The following is a 21278-nucleotide window of genomic DNA, read 5'->3' on the forward strand; positions in this document are numbered from 1 at the left end:
CTAACAAGAGACAGAAAGAGTGTGGGTGCTAGTGGAAAGAGTGGTAGGGAGGAACTGGGAGGTGTAGACGGAAAAGGAAACCATAATCATTATATAAATATTATATGAAAAAAAATCTATTTTCAATAGAAAAAAAAATTAACAAAAAAGAGAGAGATTTGACTAATTGACTCCTGGTTGCGAGCTGCCTTGTCCAGAGATGGCAGGGCATGCCTGCAGGCTGAGAACGAGAACAGTGCTGGACGTTACAGGCTTGAGCGCCATGTTTTCCTCAGGGAGCCATAGATTGGGCAGCTGAAGCCTTCCGGACTTGGATGAGGTCAGCTCGCTGCATGGAAGCTCTCTGGTTCTGAAGCAGCTGGAAGTAGAAATGAACCACATATAAACTGCTTCTCAGCAGCACTGGGTTCCGGTTTGCTTAGGTCACTGACTGTGGTAGCTAACCTGACACCAGAAGTTAGCAGTGACAGTGACCCCCTCACTAACAGATTACACGTTAAGACCACAAAGGGGCACAGCTCTGTATCCACAAAACTGACAACACCTTGGTCTCAGGTAACGCCAGTCACTGAAAGAATGGGGCTCAGCAGGACCCACGTAGCCTGTGGATGTGGATGTAACTGTGACCCCATTTTCCCACACAAGTTTTCAGTTTCATATGAGTTTGATCACTTGCAGCTGGCCATGGTGGCATAAGCCTGGAATCCCAACACTTGGGAGGCAGAGACAGGAAGACTGCTGCAACCTGGTCTATATAGCAAGCGTCAGGTCAGCCAGGGCTGTATAGTGAGACCCTGGGTCACACTCAGGCTCACAAGTGAGTTTCTGTCTTGTAGGACCTCTGGTCAGGTTATCTGCTGACCTCTACATGTGCATATGTGGGTGCGCATTCACACACACACTAAATAAACAAATAAATAAATAGCTCTAGACACAGCTCCGGTGTATGAATGCCAGTAGATGTGTAGTAGCCATAAGAATGAATTAGTTTATAAAATATAAATAGCAAAGTAACATTGGCCCGGCAATAAACCAGGCATTAGAAATGCAGTACCAAGTTTCAGCATCAAGACCTGAGTGATTTTAAAAAGTGTAACATGATACCACTTGTAAGTGCCCACCAACCTGTTGTCTGGGCCTGTCCATCTACCCAGAGAGATGCCTATGGAAGGGGAAGAGGACTGTCTAGATTGGCTTTATAGATAATTTTGATATTTTCCAATTGCTTACAATTTAAAGCAACACATTTGTTCTCTTCAAGTTTCTTTTTACATTGTGTGTGTGCACGCGAGCCATGTTGTGCATGTGGTGATCAAAAGATACCCTGAGAGTGTTGGCTCTCTCCTTCCATCACATATGAGTCCTAGGGCTGGACCTCAGGCTGTCCGGCTTGGCAGCAAGTGTTCTTACCTACTGAGCCATCTGGAAGGACCCCAGTTTTCTTCTTCTAATCCAAACTAGTGGGGTTTAAAAATAGTGTACTTTATTATAGCATATTTTGATCTGTGAAAGCCTTTCTTTTTTAGAAAAATTTATTACATTTATTGTTGTTGTTGTTGGTGGTGTGTATGTGACAAAAATGCATGGAGAGATCAGAGGACAACTTTTGGGAGTTGGTCTCTCTTTCCACACATATTGGTCCCACAGACTGATCTCAGGTCCTCAGACTTGGTGACAGGCGTCTTTACTCACTCAGCCATCTTGCTGGCCCAAAAAGCCTTTCTTAGAACAGTTTGAACAAACAAAATTACACCTGTGGAGGGCTTAGGAACCCTTTGCTTTAGGCTGATATCATTCACGTGGCAGGAGTGCAGAGCAGCTGCAGTGTGTTGGTTGGGTGAGGGCGTCCCCGCTCTAAGCAAAGCTGTTTCCCTTACTGCCAAAAACCTCTTCTGAGGTTTTCATAAAGCTTCAGGGGATGTTACTGAATCTGGCCTGGACACACTAGTGTCAACCAAAAATGTCAGTCTGACACACTCCTTTGCCGGAAGGAATTTGCTGTTTATGTGTTCCTGCACAGCGGGTGTGCTCTCAGAGTGCATACAAGGAGAAAAATCACACAGCGTTGTCAGTTCCTGGGAGCTGTAAGTTCAGTTCTTTCAGTTCTGCGTGGCAGAGCCTAGGGAAATTCGGCAAATGTTGCTCAGGACACTCTGTCAGGTTTGAATTTTCTACTCCGGTCTCCTTGCTGAGGCACAGGTTAGGGATGACCACCAGGACAGAGAGAACGGCTGTTGGTGCTTTCTCTCTTGGACCCTTTGTAAGGCTTCCTTCCCCGTTAGCAGACAGGACCCCATACCCGATGCTCAGGGGAGATGTGATTTGTGAAAGTAAGATTTCTAAGTGGAGAGCTGCATCTTTGGTCCTGGAGATTTCCCTCAGGTAATTCCCTCAGCTAGAGGAACAGCACGGCGTGCCATTTGTTTACAGCAGATACTTGATAATGTGTTGAGTGGTATCGGTTTTCTTTATCTAGCACTCAACAGCTGCTCACCAGCCAAGTGAAAGATCAGAGTCTGTGCCACTAAAAAAGAATACACTTGATCCCTGGAGCAAAGCGTCCCCTGTAAAGCGCTGCTAGTCGCCTGGCAAGGTGTGCGTTATGCAAGGAGCAGTTATGTTCTTCCTAGGACCACAGTTGAAGTTTTCCTAAGTCTGAGAAAACACTTGACATTCAAGATAGACGACACTGCTACGTTCTCAACTGCTATGTTCAGCAAAGCATTTCACAAGACAGATGCGCATTTGTTTACTATTTCTCGGCATTTATAATAAAACATACTAATAAGCCATATAAGATGCTCAGCTGCACCTGTTTTTGTGTGACAGATAATTGTTGTATTTTCATCTGGCTTACATTTTTACAATTTGCCTGTTATAGCTAGTTATACTTTTTCTTTCTCTTTTGCATTGAATTCAAAGGTAAACTTAGATTTTCAAATTTTCTGTCTGTGGGTGTTTTGCCTGCCTGCCTGCGTGTCTGCCTGTGTACCATGTATGTGCCGGTGCCCACAGAGTCCAGAAGAGGGCGTTAGAATCCTTGGAGGGACTGACGGTTATAAACCACCTTGTAGGTGCTGGGAATTAGAGCAGGGTCCTCTGCCAGAGCTCTGAGCCATCTCTGTGTCCCCAGGAAAGCTTCCTAAAGTGTGGTATCATATTCTGTATCTTCCATTTCTAGGTTGCTCTTAACTATAAAAACTATGATTGTAGCCATTTTTTCAATGTTAGTGGTTACTTGATCATGTGCTCTTTTGAAAGTTTATACTGGGCAGAAGGAGGGTGTGTTTCCTGGAACCTTTCAGAAACCACACTCAAAAGTTGCTAATTGGACTTGAGTTCTTCTGCTCAGGTTTCCTGACCTTTATTTTTATTTTTATTTTGTATGCATATGTATGTTATGCATCTCTCTCTCTCTCTCTCTCTCTCTCTCTCTCTCTCTCTGTGTGTGTGTGTGTGTGTGTGTGTATGCACACAAGTACATGTGTGGATGCCCAAGGTTGCTATCCGGTGCCTTAGTTGGTTCCTCTCCACTCAGCTGATCACAACAGGGTCTCTCATCTCACGCTGAACTCAGGGTTTGCTAGGCCGACTAGTCACTTTGCCCCAAGGATCCCGCATCTGCCTCCCAGGTGCTAGGATTACCTGTCCATCTTTTTTGGGGGGCTCTGGGGATCCAAACTCTGGTCCACACAGTTTCCTGACAAGATTTTATTTATGGAGTCACCTCTTACCGCCGTTTTTCTGATGTTTGATATAAGTAAGTCTGGTACCTTCTGCCCTCTAAAAGCTCAATGAGAACTAATTCTAATAATTGCAGCAATAAGAGCTCATTGACTTAAACACTTCAGTAGCTGGATTTTCATCGTGTGCATTTGGTACCTACAGTGGGTTGCTTGCCACTCTCTAGTGTGGGGATCACAATGTCCATCTGTGCAGTAATCTGAAGCCCTTCGTATCCACTAAGAATTATGTGCTTTGCGTCCAACAAGGACACCAACCCCTGGTCAGAGTTCCATAGTAAGGGCCTGTCTCAAAAAAAGTATGCAAAAAGTTTTCAGTAGCACATGCTAATTCAAAACAAATCCTTTTTACTTTTTTGGGGGGCAGGTTCGAGACAGGGTTTCTCTGTGTAGCGCCGGCTGTCCTGGAACTCACTTTGCAGCCCAGGCTGGCCTTGAACTCACAGAGATTGGAAGATTGGCCTGCCTCTGCCTCCCAAGTGCTGGGATTACATGCGTGCACCAGTACACCCGGCCAAATCCTGTTTACTTTGATGTGTATTCGAATGTCTACCTCAGGCGAAATGTAAATATATAAATATATAAAATAAGTTTGTATATTGTATGTTGTGAGTAGCCAAGAGGAGACAATTTCCACTATCCTGTTATATTAACGGTTTTTAGTTTAAATTCAATTTATAAATTAAAAATCTATAGCTTACATATTACAGCACTTACAATCTACATTTGCTTATTCTTCATGTCTGTTACAAGCATGTACAGGCACATTTCTTGGCTAAACTGCAACATGTGGAATGAGTTAATATATATCACTTTACGTAATAGCTATGCCACATGGTTGGGATTGGCATATTCAGGCACATTCCGTGTGAAATGCCAGCAAAAGCTTCCCAGCAGAGCATTGCAGGTGGGATTTCACTGCGACTTCAGGTGACCAGGGCAGCTTTCATGACTAGTTCACCTCGGGGCTAAATCCGGAAGCATGAGCAAAAGTAGAGACTGAGGTGTAGTAAGAGCTCAGCTGGAGTGAAATATGGGGTGTGTCTGGAGGGTGGCATGTGTGCTGTGAGATAGCAGTGTGGCGGGGTAGCGTGGTAGGAATGGGAATGGCAATGTGACGTGTGTGTGTGTGTGTGTGTGTGTGTGTGTGTGTGAGAGAGAGAGAGAGAGAGAGAGAGACACAGTGTGATGGGGGAGGGTGGCAGTAAAGCCTTGTCATGCATTAACCACTAACCAAACTGATGTGCTTACTGAATTGTCATGGCTTTGTGTCTTTCAGGAGGTTCATGAGCTCTTACAGGACTATGAGCTAAAGTATTGCTATGTGGACAGGAATAAACGCACAGGTGAGAGTTCCACTTCAAGCACATGATCTCGTTTTCATTTTGCATGTATTGTAGAACAGGAATGCTTGCTGTCTTTTCATTATTAAGCTGTTGTCTTCTGGTGCTGGGAATTGAGCTCGGGGCCTTCACAAGGGCTGGCAAGCATTTGGACACTGAGCTCTGTTCTTGGCCAGCTGTGAGCTCCTAAGTGTGAAATCTTATCAGTGTGACTCCCTGGGCACTTTCTGAGGGCAGTAATACTGTCCTGAACTTTAACCAGTAAATGAATTCAGTGGACCTGGACTTTGTGATGTTGAGTGTTCTGTGTTAAGCGTTCTGCAGGGGTGTGGCATGACTGGAGCTTTGTGATGTTGAGTGCTTTGTGTTAAGTGTTCTTCAGGGTTGAGTGCTATGTGTTAAGTGTTCTGCAGGGGTGTGGTGCGCTTCTGTCTAGTAAGGTCACTGGGTTCGGTGAACCATTGTTTGTATAGATTGGCTTTTATTTGGACAAATTAGGAAAGTTGCCTTGTTTTTCTGAGTATTAGTTTCATATCTGCGAGATCAGAACTGAGGTCTTTTGTGATCGTGGTGATATATAAATGTTTGTGAACTTTTTTTTGAGATAACTAAGATACAGCCCGGATGATGACATAAACCACTAAAGGCACATGTACTCCAGTACAAGCAGGGCTTGAGTTCTGGGGACATAGCTCCACGTAGAGCACTTTGCCTTGCATGTGCAAGGAAATGGGTTTGACCCCAGCAAATGCCCCCCAAAGAGTATAGCTAGAGCCCTAATGTTTATTACTGAATTTAAAACAAACAAAAGACAAACAAAGCAAATGCCTCCCAAATGCAGAGGCTCTCCATTTCCCGCCACCCTGCCTGCACTCCCTCCTGGAGGAAGCACTTAGAATCTGTTTCTGTTCTTGGGGCTATGGCCCCGTCATCCCTAGATTGTTCCAGGTTCTTTCAGGCATGAGATACTCTTTTGTTGTCCCTCCTACAGGTCATGAGAGGACACAGGATTTGTCTTTTCATAAATAAAATGATAGTGGACGAGGCATGTGTCCCTTTAGCTGAGGATTTCCATGCCAACATATAGCTCAGGCTAGATGTCCTCCCTTATGTAGCTCAGGCTAGATGTCCTCCCTTATGTAGCTCAGGCTAGATGTCCCCCCTTATGTAGCTCAAGCTAGATATCCTCCCTTATGTAGCTCAGGCTAGATGTCCTCCCTTATGTAGATCACGCTAGATGTCCTCCCTTATGTAGCTCAGGCTAGATGTCCTCCCTTATGTGGCTCAGGCTAGTTGTCCTCCCTTATGTAGCTCAGGCTAGATGTCCTCCCTTATGTAGCTCAGGCTAGATGTCCCCCCTTATGTAGCTCAGGCTAGATATCCTCCCTTATGTAGCTCAGGCTAGATATCCTCCCTTATGTAGATCAGGCTAGATGTCCTCCCTTATGTGGCTCAGGCTAGTTGTCCTCCCTTATGTAGCTCAGGCTAGATGTCCTCCCTTATGTAGATCACGCTAGATGTCCTCCCTTATGTAGCTCAGGCTAGTTGTCCCCCCTTATGTAGATCAGGCTAGTTGTCCTCCCTTATGTAGCTCAGGCTAGATATTCTCCAACTAGTTTACTTGGCTCAGTTTGATTGGTCTCACAGCCTCTCCTACTTCCTCTTTGGAAACTCCACATTTGTAACTCTCAGCTGAATGTCTTGGGTCCTGAGTTGGAATGTGAGCTCACTGTTGAACAACAGTGCTCTTCTCATGCCTAATCTGTATCTAGACATGCTAGTGAATAAAAGGACTTATTGGGGCGGGGCAAGGGAGCATGGGGGTGTGTGGAGTGAGAGAGAGCAGGGATTCTGTGGCGTGGAGCTTCTGGGTGTCTGAATTTGGGTGTCCTCATGAGTATTAGGCTAGGACACACCTAGAGATTGCACCTTTCAAATGTCATCAGAGAAATCTGTGACAGAAGGAAGTGGAAGGTGAGCTTGGACATGTGTGCAGACTCAGGCAAGAGTGCTCAGACAGGTGTAGAGACTCACGAGTGCCCAGACAAGTATGCACACTTAAGCAAGAGTGCTCAGACAGGTGTGGAGACTCAAGAGTACCCAGACAGGTGTGCACACTTAGGCAAGAGTGCTCAGACAGGTGTGCAGACTCACACACATAAAGGGATGGTCAGTGACTTCAAGTTTTCCGGCATTTCAGCCTTTATGAGTTCATATAAAACATATCCAGTATTTAGGAAACTGTTGCATGTGTCTTTTAGGAAAAAGAGAATTAAATAGTGTTATATGTCAGCCTGTTTGGACTCGGGAGGTGTAGACCCTGCAATGGGTGTGCCTGTGACAGAGGGTCTATTTAACTGAGGTAGCACACTGTATGGCCTGAGATCCTGGACTGTATAACAAGAGAAAGTGAGCTGAGGGCCAGCTTTTGTTATTCTCTGCTTCCTGACTGAGGACATTATGGACCAGCTGCCTCAAGTTTCTGCCACCAGAACTCCCCACCCATGTTGAACTGTAACCCCAAACTGTGAGCCAAAATAAAACTTACTTTCCTTAGGTTGCACGCTGGTTAGTTTTATGTCAGCTTGACACAAGCTATAGTCAGCTGAGAAGAGAGAACCTTGGTTAAGAAAGTGCCTCCAACTCCACCCAGCAGAGCCTCGAAACAGATGCTGAGATTCACAGCCAAACATTGGGCAATGTGTAGGGAGCCTTGTGGGAAAGTGAGAGGAAAGAGAAAAGGACCTGGAGGTGACAGGATCTTCACAAGACCAACAGAGCCAACTCGCCAGGGCCCAGAGGGACCTGCTGAGACTGAAGTACCAACCAAGGACCTTGTATGGACTGGACCTAGGCCCCCTACGGAGACGCAGCTGATGGGCAGCTCAGGCTTCATGTGGGTCCCCTAGTAAGGGGAGCAGGGCTGAGGGCTCTTTCTGACATGAACTCTCTTGCTAGCTTTTCAATTATTTCCTCCTGGGGGACTGCCTTGCCAGGCCACAGGGGAAGAGGACACACTCAGTCCTGATGCCTGATGAATGGAGGGTGGGGGGCTGGAGTGGATGGGAAAGTGGGTGTGGGTATTGGGGGTGGAGAATCCCCTTTTCTGAGGACTAGAGGAGGGGGATGAGGGAGAGAGAGAGAGGCATTGGAGGTGAGGAAGAATGGGGCTATGACCACGATGTAAAGTGAATAAATAAATTTAAAAAAAAAAGAAAGAAAAAGAAAATGCCTCAATAATAATGGGCTTTAGACAAGCCTGTAGGGCATTTTTAACATTAGTGGTTGATGGGTGCTGGCCCAGCCTATTGTGGGTGGTACAGCCTATACAGGTGGACTTGGGTTCTGTAAGAAATCAGTCTCAGTAAGCCATGAGGGAGCAAGCAAGCCAGTACGCAGCACCCCTCCATGGCCTCTGCATCAGCTCCTGTCTTCAGGTTCCTGCCCTGTTTGAGTTTCTGTCCTGACTTCCTTCAGTGATGTACCACATGGGCTATGGAAGGGTTAGTTGAATAAACCCTTTCTTCCTGTCTTTCTTTTGGTCATGGTGTTTCATCACACCTAATTAAGACAGAAATTCGTCCCAGGATAGTGGTCTGTGACAGACAGACCCAACCATATTGTTTTGGGGAGGATTGTGGAAGGACTTTGGAACTTTGGACAAGAGGAGCCATTGACTGTTCAAAGCTTGGTGAGCTTGGTGTGAACAGTTTTGTGGGACCTTGGAAGATAAGAATGTTGAAAGCAACGCAGATGATAGAAGCCTCGCTTGTGAAGTTCTGGAGGGAAGTCTGAGAGTCACTTAATATTTGCTGTTTTAAATTAAGATTCTGTGGTTCTGGAAGCCAGGGCTGAAGACCAGAACCACTGAAGTAAACCTTTGCTTTACTGGGACAATTGACGCTGGTCGGCTGGGGCTGGGAAATTAGCCGTGATCAAGAAGGGACCAGCATCACTGCGGTGAAACCTTCTGAGAAGTGTTTGCTGAGAGTCAGCGCACAAAAGCTGAGTTCCAGTGGTAGTCAAGGTTGTCCGCCCTAGTTTTGGCAGCCAAACTTGGTAGTGTAAGAGTCACCCAGGTGGTGCTGGTTTTGAAGGCATGAAGGGGTCATGGAAAGCAGCTGGGACCTGGCACTGAGAGAGACCAGAGAAGCCATTGGTGAAGGTGTGTGGGCTCAGTAGCAGTTGAAGGCTCAGGATTAAAGGGATCAAGGAGAGAAGTTGAAGCATGTCGCACCATGACGAGACCCCTGGAGAGGCTATTGGTGAGAATGCAGGCCAGCAGTCATAGTAAGACCCCAGCGTTTTGGAGATGTCAGTACCACCAAGAACAGCAGTGAGGTGAAGCGCAGCTGCCCAACCTCAGAAGACAAGCTGTAGAAGTTACCCAGACCCCGCGGAGGAGCCCAGAAGATTATGAATGAGTCCCAGAGTTGAACATAAGCTACTTACACTAATGGAGTTTGGCTTTGATTTGTTCGTATTGTGATCGTGTCCTGCTTCTTCCCTCTTGAAGTAAGAAAGCATTTGATTTATTTTTGCAGGAGCTCTTAGTTGAGAGACTTAAACATTTTAAAAAGAGATTTTAGAGTTTTTTATGGAGACTTTTGAATTTTAGAAGAGGCTGGATATTTTTTTAAGAGACAACTTTTTTGGTGGCTGTTCCTAAATTTAATTTATAAATTAATACAAAACATTCCAGACCTATGTGTCTTAATCCTCCTCGTCCTCCTCTTCATCCTGGTTAATCTGGAACTAACACAACTCATAACTTTATTTGCTGTTGGTGACAACAGGCACCCAGTCTCGAAGATCATTCTTTTTCAAATATTTTTGGTGAGATATTTCAAATACCTTTTGGAGAAAGGCACCTCAGAAGTGACAGTGATCTTGCTCTTGCTCCGTTCGATGGTCACAGCCCTTCCACCAAGATTCCCAGTTGCCCCATGCACGTTGACTCTCTTCTGGAGGAACTGCTCAAAATTGGCACCACCCATGATTCCATTTTCTACAGAATGCGTGCAGTCAAGAGTGAACTTCAAAACCTGCTTCCTTTTCTGTCCCCCTTCACCACACGCCCTTTCACAGGCACCGTGACAGCAAAGCGAAGAGAAACTTTTTTTTTTTTTTTTTTATTAATTTATTCTTGTTACATCTCAATGTTTATCCCATCCCTTGTATCCTCCCATTCCTCCCCCCTCCCCATTTTCCCATTATTCCCCTCCCCTATGACTGTTCCTGAGGGGGATTACGTCCCCCTATATATTCTCATAGGGTATCAAGTCTCTTCTTGGCTACTTGCTGTCCTTCCTCTGAGTGCTACCAGGTCTCCCCCTCCAGGGGACATGGTCAAATGTGAGGCACCAGAGTACGTGAGAAAGTCGTATCACACTCTCCACTCAACTGTGGAGAATATTCTGACCATTGGCTAGATCTGGGAAGGGGTTTAAAGTTTACCTCCTGTATTGTCCTTGGCTGGTGCCTTAGTTTGAGCGGGACCCCTGGGCCCAAATCTGCCTATCATATTGTTCTACTTGTAGATTTCTAGGACCCTCTGGATCCTTTTATTTTGCTGTTCTCCCATGCGTCGCAAAGAGAAACTTTTAAAGTGTTTGAATTTGCAAGGCAGTGGGGCATTTTAAGTTGGTAAGAGGTTTTATACTGTGATGTTTGTTTGATTTTCGAGACAGAGTTTCTCTGGGTAGCCCTGGGACTTGCTGTCCTCAAACTCAGAGATCTACCTGCCTCTGCCAGGCTATACTGTGATGTCTTTATTAATGTGCAATCTTGCTGATGAAAAAGATGTGAAGTATCAGTGACATGTTTATGTGTCAAGTTGAGAAGGGGTCAGTTGTGCTGGCTAGTTTTATGTCAACTTGATACAAGCTAAAATCACCTGAGAGGGGGGAGCCACAGTTGATTAAAATGCCTCCATAAGATCAGGCTGTGGACAAGTCTGTAAAACATTTTCTTAATTAGTGATCGATGGGGAAGGGCCCAGCCCATCGTTGGTAGGGCCACCCAGGATGGTTGTCCTGGGTTCTATAAGAAAGCCAGCTGAGCAAGCCAGTAAGCAGCACCCCTCCATGGACTCTGTCAGCTGCTGCCTCCAGGTTTCTGCCTGCTTTGAGATTCTGTCCTGACTAACTTCATTGGCCTTGGTGTTTCATCACAGTAGTAGTAAGTAACCCTAGCTAAGACAGGCAAGTCTCTCAGGTCATTTTGTCGCAACGAAAAAAGTAGCTAGTAAAAATCAAAACAAATCAATTTAAAAGAAAGGGGGGATGGTGTTGGTGTTGGCAGACAAGAGTTAATTCTTGCAATGAGGATGATGGGGTGGTTTTTCTTCCTGTTGGAAGTTAGATGTTGTGCTGTCCTTGGAATTTGGAGAGCTTGTGCAATGAAAACCACATTGCTTTAGATGCCAGCATCACTCTGAGTGGTAAGATGCTCAGATTCTGAGAGTCACGTGGGCACCAAGAACCAACTGAGGGAGGACAGAGTTACCCATGCGATGAGACTCCCTTTGTCACCTCTTGGGTGTTTGCTCTGAACCACGAGGGACTAAGCTCCATCTGAATCTGGGTAAATTAAGTGCTTGCCAGGCTGCCCCTCTGTGCTCCCTAAGGAGACAAGACACTTTCAGACAGCACAAAGTCCCTTGTGATTTGTGGATTGCTGTGTGTAGGCTTTCAGGAATTCTTACAAAAGTTCTTAAAATATTTACAATTGTTAGTGAGAATAGACAAATTTATATAATCTAACTTTAATTTTAACAAATATGAATCTATATACTTCATTCATTTGTAACCCACTTGTATTACATGTTTGTTTGAGACAGGGTCTCTCTGTCTCAGCTATGAAGGCCAGGCTGGCCCTGAGTTTATGTTCCTCCTGTCTCTATGTCACATGTGTGAGATCCTAGGCATGAGTCACCAGCGAAGCTATGCCATTTATTTTATTTTATTTTATATATTTTATTGTTAGATGTTGAAATAGCTTCGGTGGTGTTTAAAATTGTCTCATTGGGATTAAAGGTTAAAATATTCAAGATCAGAATCATGTTATTTTTTTCATTTGATAATATTTAGCAAAGTTGTATATGGTTTATACACTCGTGGGTTCTTTGAAGCTAAGCAATCTAGATTTCTTATGATCTATTTTTAAAAGTTGCACTGATTTATTTGTGCGTGTGTGCGAGTGCATACTTGCACGTGTGGCAGGGGACGGCTGCAGCGGTTGGCTTTCTTCTCCTGCCATCCAGGTCCTGGGATAAACTCCCTCATGAGACTTGGCGTTGCAGAGCCATGTCACGGTCTTAATTGATCTTAATGATGTGAAAAAGATGTGGAGAAACTGGTTTACTTCAGGCATTTTGGCATGTTTTACTGTACATTCAGAGTTTTAGGTCCTTCCTATGAATGTCTTTTAGATCTTTCTGGGGGTAAGGGTCTTGTAACCTCATTTTAACTTCATTTTGAGTGTTATTAGAAAGGCTTCTTAAGATTCTGTTGTTGAGAGGGTCAGATCTGTGTGTTAGAAAATGCTACCCCAAACAAACTCCCTCAGAATATGGTGGATCTTACAGTGGAACTCCTAATACAATTGCTAAACTTTTTATTTGAGCAATTTGCTATGAAATTAGTTTAGTGGTGTCTCAGCACTAACAACAACAATGAAAAAGACTTTTTAAAAAACATAGTAAATTAGAATTGACAAGGCAGAGGATAGAGAGATGGATCAGTGGTTAAAAATGCATTCGGTTGCAGAGGCAGGGGGCTGGAGAGATGGCTCAGAGCTTAAGAGCACTGGCTATTCTTCCAGAGGACCTGGGCTCAGTTCCCAGCACCCGCCTAGTGGCTCACAACTGTCTGTAACTTTAAGATCTGACACCTGCACACAGACATACATGCAGGCAAAACACAAATGCACATGAAATATAAATAAATTTAAAAAAATGTGTTCCGAGCAGTCATGGGGTCCTGAACTTGAATCCCAGCACCCACAAAATAAATAGCCAGGCATGGTCTCCCATGCTCCTGAGCCAGGCTCTGACCAGGAGTCGGGGAGTACAGTAGCCTTGCTGCAGAAACAAGAGCCCAGAGTTCAGGGACATCAAAGGGATATCTCAAAGGGATTAGGTGGAGAGCGGTAGAGGTGGACACTGGCGCCCTCCTGGCTACTGTGTACACTCGGATGCCTGCTTGCCTATGAATCTGCACAGTACACGTGCAACACACACATAATTAGAAAAGCAGTTTCTAAAGAATGACAAAATCTAGAGTGTATTGCAGGTCAGGTTTGGTGGTGCACGCGGGAGGCAGAGGCAGCTGGATCTCTGAGTTTGAAGTCAGCTGGTCTGTGTACTGAGGTCTGGGCCAACAGGAACTAGATGGTAAGACTGTCTCAAAAAGTGTGTGTGGGGGCAGATGGGTGGGAGGAGGCATTACATAGAGTAGGGGGATATCCTCTGATAATTTTGCTTCAAAAAGAGATACGTACCTTTGTATATACTGAGTCTTAGGCGTAAAATGCATCTCTTACTATGGGTCACAGGAGAAAGATGAAAGCGCTGACCTTAAAAACTTTGCCATCCACTCTGTTGTCTTCCAGCATTTGTTACCTTGTTGAATGGGGAGCAAGCACAGAGCGCGATTCAGAGGTTTCATCAATTTTCTTTTCGAGGCAGAGAACTAATAGTGCAGCTGCAGCCCACGGACGCCCTGTTGTGTATCACCAACCTGCCCGTCTCTTTCACATTAGAAGAGTTTGAAGAACTCGTCCGCGCGTATGGGAATATCGAGAGGTGTTTTTTGGTCTACAGCGAAGCTACCGGCCACTCCAAAGGCTACGGGTTTGTGGAGTACATGAAAAAGGACTTTGCTGCCAAGGCCAGACTGGAGCTGTTGGGCAGGCAGATGGGAGCTTCGGCCCTCTTTGCACAGTGGATGGATGTTAACCTCTTGGCCTCGGAGCTCATCCATTCTAAGTGCCTTTGTATAGACAAACTCCCCAGTGACTACAGGGATTCAGAAGAGCTCTTGCAGCTTTTCTCCGGTATCCATAAACCTGTGTTCTGCCAGGTATGTATTTCTAAGAACTGATTTAAGGTACTTAAGAAGAGCTGTGTGCATATCTAATCGATGTCGTCTGTATCTATATCCAGTTAATCTGTCATAGCCATGTGAATAGTACAGTGATTTTGATGTTGATTTTGACTTTGCTCCAGTCTATAATGAGGACTCTTAAGGAAATTTAAGTCATTCCCTTCTGTTCATGGGCCAAACTCTGTTGCTTTGGTTCATTACATCATAGCAAACTCATTGCTTACTTGGTTTCTCATTCCACCTAGCTGTCCAGCCGTTCATCCATTGGCTTGTTTTTCTCTCCAAGTCATGCTCAGCGCTGTCTCTGGGCCAGTGCTGGGCATATCAGAAATGTAGAGTAAACGCTGGGTCTCGGTGCTTCACAGTTTTGTAGATGAGGGACAAGTGAACAAATAATTGCAAATCCTCTCTGAAGAGCGACTTAGTAGAGGCTGGAAAACTGGGAGAATGGCTAAGGCAGATGCCCCAGCATCTATCAGAATGGGATAGAGGTGGCTGAGGCATATTGAGAGCTCCTGGCCATACTGGTGAGCATTTCCAGGCACCTTCTGGCAAATGCATCCCAGGAACTGCACAGAGACACACAGTCGGACAGCTCACCCTACAGCTTTCTGATGGCGGCGGACCAGTTCTCTCTCTGTTCCCTTCAGTTCCTCCTTTTTCCCTCCTCCCTTCACTGCCGTGTTTCCTGTCCTAACTCCCTTCCTCTCCTTTGTCCTCTCACCCAACAGCTGGCAAACTCTTGTATTGCGGTGAAATTTTGGAGCTGGATTGTGCATGTGGATGTGCACAGTGGACATGTGTGTGTGCACAGTGGACATGTGTATGCGTGGTAGATATGTGCGCACATAGTAGACATGGGTGTGTGCACAGTGGACATGTGGGTGTGTGGTGGATGTGTGTGTGCACAGTGGACGTGTGTGCGCACACAGTGGATGTGTGTGTGTGCACAGTGAACATGTGTGTGCATGGTGGATATGTGTGCACACAGTAGACCTGGGTGTATGCACAGTGGACATGTGGGTATGTGGTGGATGTGTGTGTGCACAGTGGACATGTGTGTGTACGTAGTGGACAGATGAGGTTGTATGTATTTGCTATGCCTAGCATGATGCTGTGAAGTGCGTACATGTGCTGGGGAGCCTAAAGCCAGCTGACTGACTGAATTACCCTACAGAATTACCCTCTTCTGTGATGAGAGCACTCAGTATCCGTGCTTAGAACTTTTTAGGAATACAGTGTATTGCTGATTGTGATGGAGCATATTTTATGATGGATCTCCTATCTATCTCAAAGTTTATGCCTTGTAACCGACATTTGTACTCTGTGGTCCGCTGGTGAGTGCCAGTCTGCTCCCACTTTCTACAAGATTGTCCTTTTCAGATTCTGCATGTGAGATTAGGCATCTGTTTGCATATTTTAGAATGTAGTATGAATGGCCCCATCTTGCTTTTTCTTGCATCTTTGCTCCTCCCATCCCAGTAAGACATTAAAGAAACCATCCAAGGCATGTATAAAATTAGAATATTTTGTGGCAAACCTTTTTACCCAAGGTTAGTTATTTGATTGGTGTAGTGGTATGCTGATATTGTTGAATTCTAAGAGTTATAAAGTTACATATACAGATTTATAGATACAGTTATGTAGAGAGTTGTATATCATCCTCTGTCTGTCTTATTTCTCTGTGGTATTTGGAGCAAATGTGAGGGCCAAATCCATGGGTCACAGACCTATCATAAAATATGGTCCATTACAATTAACAATGCACTGTATTCCTAAAAAGTGAACCTGACAGATCACCTTGTAGCTATACAGTGGCAGACACTGTTTGCTACTGTTTGGTTGAGTGACTCTTGGCTTTTGCTAAAATGCTTCAAATAACGGAAACTTTTTTGAGTGGTTCTGGTCTTGAACGGAGAGTCCCACTGTACCATTCATTGCTGATGTGGTTGGAAAGGGACTTGGTTTTAGTTTGGAAGCCTTCGGGTGGTCTGCGTTAGGTAAAAGTGAATGCCGTCCCACTGAAACACAACAGCGCCAGAGGCGTGCTAAGGCAGCTTCGCTATAGCTCCTCACCCATGGGTCTGTCAAGTTCAGGCACTTGTCCATCCTAAGTCAGCAGAGAATGGCCTGGAGACACTCTCTCTTGCCATCAAGGGACCAAAGGGACAGCTGTCTTCAACAGCTCTGATCTGGAGGTCTGGTTCCAATTATAGGAGGAATACTTGGAAGAGGTAGGAATTTTTCCTTTGCCTTACACATTTGGAAAAAAGCTTTATGAAGAAAATTTAGGACAGTTTAAAGAAGTAAAGATATTGAAGGGGAAGAAATGAAAGATTGGCCTAAATATACCAAGGAAGTAAAAATTAAGCTTTTTTTCTTTTTTGGTTTTGGTTAGTTGGTTTTATTTATTTATTTATTTATTTATTTATTTATTTATTTATTTACTGAGTAGTGTTCTCTATGTAGCCCTGGATATCCTAGAACTGACAGAGATCCACCTGCCTCTGTCTCCTGAGTGCTGGGATTAAAGACGTGTGCCACCACCACCTGGCGAAAGCTACACTTTTAAAATTAAAAAGTGCTAAGGACTCAGAAAGTATTTATTTGTAATATTAACATGAGATAGAAACTCTTATCATAGGGTTGTGTTTGTGGCTTCTCAAAGACACAGGCTTGAATTTTACCACTTCTATCATCTTGGAGTATTAGCATATTTATTAAGCTTATTCAGGTGTGTTTGAATCTGAAACTGTAGTGATGTGGTCCTTCTTCCCGCTGCTCTTTGTACAAGTCCATGGAGCCGGACTGTACTGTCGCCCTGCACACTCCTGTAAGAGGGTGACAGAGCTAAGCCCAGGTCCATGGAGCCAGACTGTACTGTTGTCCTGCGCACTCCTTCAGGAGGGTGACAGAACTAAGCCCAGGTCCATAGAGCCGGACTGTACTGTCACCCTGTGCACTCCTGCAGGAGGGTGACAGAGCTGAGCCCAGGTCCATAGAGCCGGACTGTACTGTCGTCCTGTGCACTCCTGCAGGAGAGTGACAGAGCTGAGCCCAGGCCCATAGAGCCGGACTGTACTGTCGTCCTGTGTACTCCTGCAGGAGAGTGACAGAGCTGAGCCCAGGTCCACAGAGCCGGACTGTACTGTCGTCCTGTGCACTCCTGCAGGAGGGTGACAGAGCTGAGCCCAGGTCCATGTGCGCTAGCTCATTAACCTGCACTTGAGAGTGAGGGTCTTGTGCAGATGACAGAGTATCAGACCTAGCATGAGGTTCGTAATTACGATCTAGTTTTTAGTGTGCTTGACCAGTTTCCTGGGATTTGCTTAATATGTTGAAATAAAAGTTAACTATGACTCCTCCCACCTGTCTTCTTCTGATAGCAGCATTTATCATGTGTGTTTCATTATCTATGAATCTGGTGACTTGTTTTGATAGAATTACTTAATTATCTTTTCCTATTAATTGCTAATTGTGTGTATATATTTCTTAATAAGTAGAAGACTATTTATTGACTTTTAAATTAGAAAATGAAAAACTGGGTTGAAAGGCCTGTCTTTAAGAACAACTGTCTGTGTCAGCTGGACATGGTGGTGCACACCTTTAATACTAGCACTTGGGAGGCAGAGGCAGGTGGATCTCTGTGAGTCTGAGGCCAGCCTGGTCTATAAAGAGAGTTCCAGGACAGTCAAGGCTACACAGAGAAACCCTGTCTCGAAAAACCAAACCAAACTAAGAACCGAATGAATAACTGTGTCTAAGGAGGTTGTCACCGGCACAGGCTGAGGGACTAGCTGCTGAGTTTGGAAATGATTACTGTAAACAAATGTTCATAAATCAGTTTCAGAATCTCTGTTTAATGTGCTGTGTGGTATCAGCTTGCACAGGATGAAGGAGGTCACGGTGGTGGCTTTGCAGTGGTTGAATATAGCACTGCAGAGCATGCCGAGGAGGTTCAGCAGGTGGCAGATGGCATCACCATCAAGGGGAGCCAAGTCCAGCTGTCCTTCTGCGCCCCAGGAGCACCAGGGCGGAGCACCCTAGCGGCCCTCATAGCAGCTCAGCGCGTGGTGAGTGGCTCGCTGCGGCATGACCCCGAGACTGCCTTAACCTCCCAAGTCTGTCTACAGTTAGTGCCATTCCCTGGCCTGTCGTGGTTTGCATTACACTGAAGACATTCATGCTTTTAAAATAATAAGTGTATTTTTTTTAAAAAGCTGGCCAAACGGTGTCTGTAAAACCAAGCGAGGAGAGAGAGAGAATTTGCATATGGGCCTGTGTATAAGTAACGTGTGTAGGGGGGAAGCTGTGTTTGCAAGCAGTATGTGTGTTTATATGTGGAAGACCAAGGCTGTGTCCAGTTTCTCTTGGTGGTTCTCTGTATTTACTCACTCCATCCAGTCTGGCCAGCCAGCTTGTCTGGGGGCTCCTCATCTCCTTCCCAAGTGCTGGGATTACAGGTGACCATCACATCTACCCAGCTTTTTCACGCGTTCTGGGGGCCCAAACTTTGGTCTTTACACCACAAGTGCTTTATCTCCCCAGCCACTGTCCAGAGTTATTTCTGAAAGACTTTCATTCATTTAGCAAATATTTTAGTTACTGTCTGCTATAAGTTTCAAGTGTCATGTCGCTTTTTTCCCCCAGAAGTCATCATAACACAGGTCCACACAGTGTAGGGCCCACAGTTCGAGCTGAGGAAGAGTACCTCTTCTCCACCAGCCCCTCTTTTCCTCAGGCTTTCTCTAGCCTGAGGGTCCCTTAGATACGGACGTTTCATTCACAGTTTTCACCCCAGCAATCCGCACAGCACATACCTGATGGTTTAATGAAGGGGTAGATACTCATTTGAAAGAGTTGGGACAAACTTCGCGATGAAGATGACATTTGAGTCTGACATTAAGGAATGGGTGCCGTTATTGACATGTGCTGATGGGGGTGGAGGATGGGACTGCCAAATAAGTCCAGATTTTGCGTGAGACATGCTCCTATTAAAATTATTCATGGTTTATGTCAACTCCAAGTTTCACTGAACATCCTGTGCTCTTTGTTAAATCTGGTGACAGTAAGAAGGCAGGCTGAGTAGGCGCTGCAGGCTGGGCAGTGGTCTGAGCTGGATTAAATGTTCAGAGAGAGGCAAGTGGTCCATGAGCCACCTATGTAGAGAGGTGCGGCCAGGTGGTTGGTTGATGCTAAAAAAAGAAAGTGTGGCATAGTCAGAGGACTGGTTGAATTTTGCACTGGAGACCTCATAAGATATATAAATGAGAGAGTGACAGGTGACAGTGAAGCCAAAAGTAGTTACGATGATTAGGAAAGCAGAGGAGAAGGTGGGCTGGGCCTGGGAGGCAGCTGTTAGGCCTGTCTTCCTCCCCTCTTAGTCCCCTCTGAGCTCACCTTTGACCCTGGATCCTTCCTTTCTGTTTCCAGAGCTAGCATGGTGGGCATCTTACTCCCCAGTCGTGGCTATTTGTTCACTGTCCTTTCATTTCCTCTGCTACCTTGTATCTTTGCTCAGTGGAAACTGCTGACTTTCCAGGTTTGCTGAGGTCACAGTGCTGACCCAGTCTAGTCACTGACTTCTAGAGTCAAGGCACCATGTGTTCTTAGACACGAAACAACTGGGTGGCTTGGTGCCCCTGCAAATGTGTGGCATGTGCCTCTGCTGACCCCTACAAGTCTCCAGCCTGTCCGTCACCGGTTGTCTCCTGCTTCCTCCTGCAGCTGTGTGAAGCCTGTCCTCCGTGCTTTGTGCATGCTTTTGTCACTCTTTCTGTGAGAAGATCATGGTTCCTGCAAAGATCAGGTCCTAAAGTCAGCCATCCATCTTTCTTCTCTCCCTGCTCGCTTCCTGCTCCTCTTGGCATGCATAAGCACTTCCTAATGCCCAGGAGGTACATGTAAAGAGTATCTCTTCCCTCTTCATAGGACAGTGTCCCCAGGGGAAGCCTCTACATGCTTTCTCCCTGGCTTTACGCGTTTCACTAGGTCTGTCCCATCTGTCATAAATACCTTGTTATTTTGTAAGCCAAAACCCTCGATCACTGCCTTTACAACTGCTATTTCTTTACCAGGGCTAATTGCCACCAATTCCTAATCTTCCATCCGCTCTCAACCCAGCGCAGCCTAGTGTCCACTTCCTTCAAGTCAGTTGCCCTCCAGAAGGGATTTCTATGTGTGTAGACATGTTCATGTGTGTCCATGTGTGTGCACGCATGTAGAGGCCGAAGGTCAACATCAGGTGTCTTCCTCAGTCCTCAGTCATTTTTCACCTTAGTTTTTGAGACAGGGCCTCTCACTGAACCTGGACCTCACCTATTGAACTAGACCGCCTGGCCAGCAAGACCTGTGGGTCCTTATAGCTTCCTCCTTCCCAGTGCTGGCATCACAGGTGTATGCCATTGTGCCCAGCCTTTTCTGGGCCCCATGCTTACATGGCGGGCACTGTAGTGCCCAAGCCATCTTACCAGCCCCAACAGGGATTTCTTAATACTCAGATCTGTTAAGTATCCTCCAATGTTTGATTGTGAGATCTCTGCAGCGTTTGAAATGTCCTTCGACTGTGACTCCTGCCTCACCATTCTTGTTTCCTGTCTGTTCTTGCCCAGCTTGATTGTGCCCCTGAAGGTTGGCATCAGTAGGTTTTGGTATTCAGCTTTCTCTCTTTCTTATAGACCCCAGTAGCTTCAGTTACTACTTACACTAAATTCTGTATGGATGTTGGTAGATCAATACATCTGTATTTCTAGTGATTGAGAAGAATTGAGACCATCTGTTAGATCAATAGCTTAGTTTTAGCGTCTCTTAAGAAAATAGCCTTTCTCTGGCACTCACTTTCAGTGTTCTGTAATAACTCGATGTGGTATAAAACAAACTGGGAACCACAGGGCCAGCTATTCATCACTGGCCTCTCTCATCAACACCCCAAATACAGCTGTCGCTTTCCACCTGTGTGATCAGAGTAATGCCCTCCACGGTCCCCCTGCCGTTCGTTCTTTTTCTTCTAATCTTCAGGCACAGGTATGATCCCTTTCCCCGTAGGCTGGATTGTATCACTTTTCTTTCTTGTCCTTTAATGGTGC

General features: G+C 45.5%; 1 protein-coding gene across 1 annotated transcript in view; it reads left to right on the plus strand.

Moving 5' to 3' along the window:
• Raver2 (ribonucleoprotein, PTB binding 2) overlaps positions 1 to 21278 on the plus strand; it is a 141239-nt gene that overhangs the window by 83671 nt on the left and 36290 nt on the right. Inside the window, exons 2-4 of the mRNA XM_051164734.1 lie at positions 5023 to 5089; positions 13700 to 14169; positions 18075 to 18266. Coding sequence (XP_051020691.1) covers positions 5023 to 5089; positions 13700 to 14169; positions 18075 to 18266 — 729 coding nt within the window. The remainder of the gene's footprint in view (positions 1 to 5022; positions 5090 to 13699; positions 14170 to 18074; positions 18267 to 21278) is intronic.

Source organism: Acomys russatus, chromosome 2 (assembly GCF_903995435.1).
Source record: "Acomys russatus chromosome 2, mAcoRus1.1, whole genome shotgun sequence".
Classification (NCBI taxonomy): domain Eukaryota; kingdom Metazoa; phylum Chordata; class Mammalia; order Rodentia; family Muridae; genus Acomys; species Acomys russatus.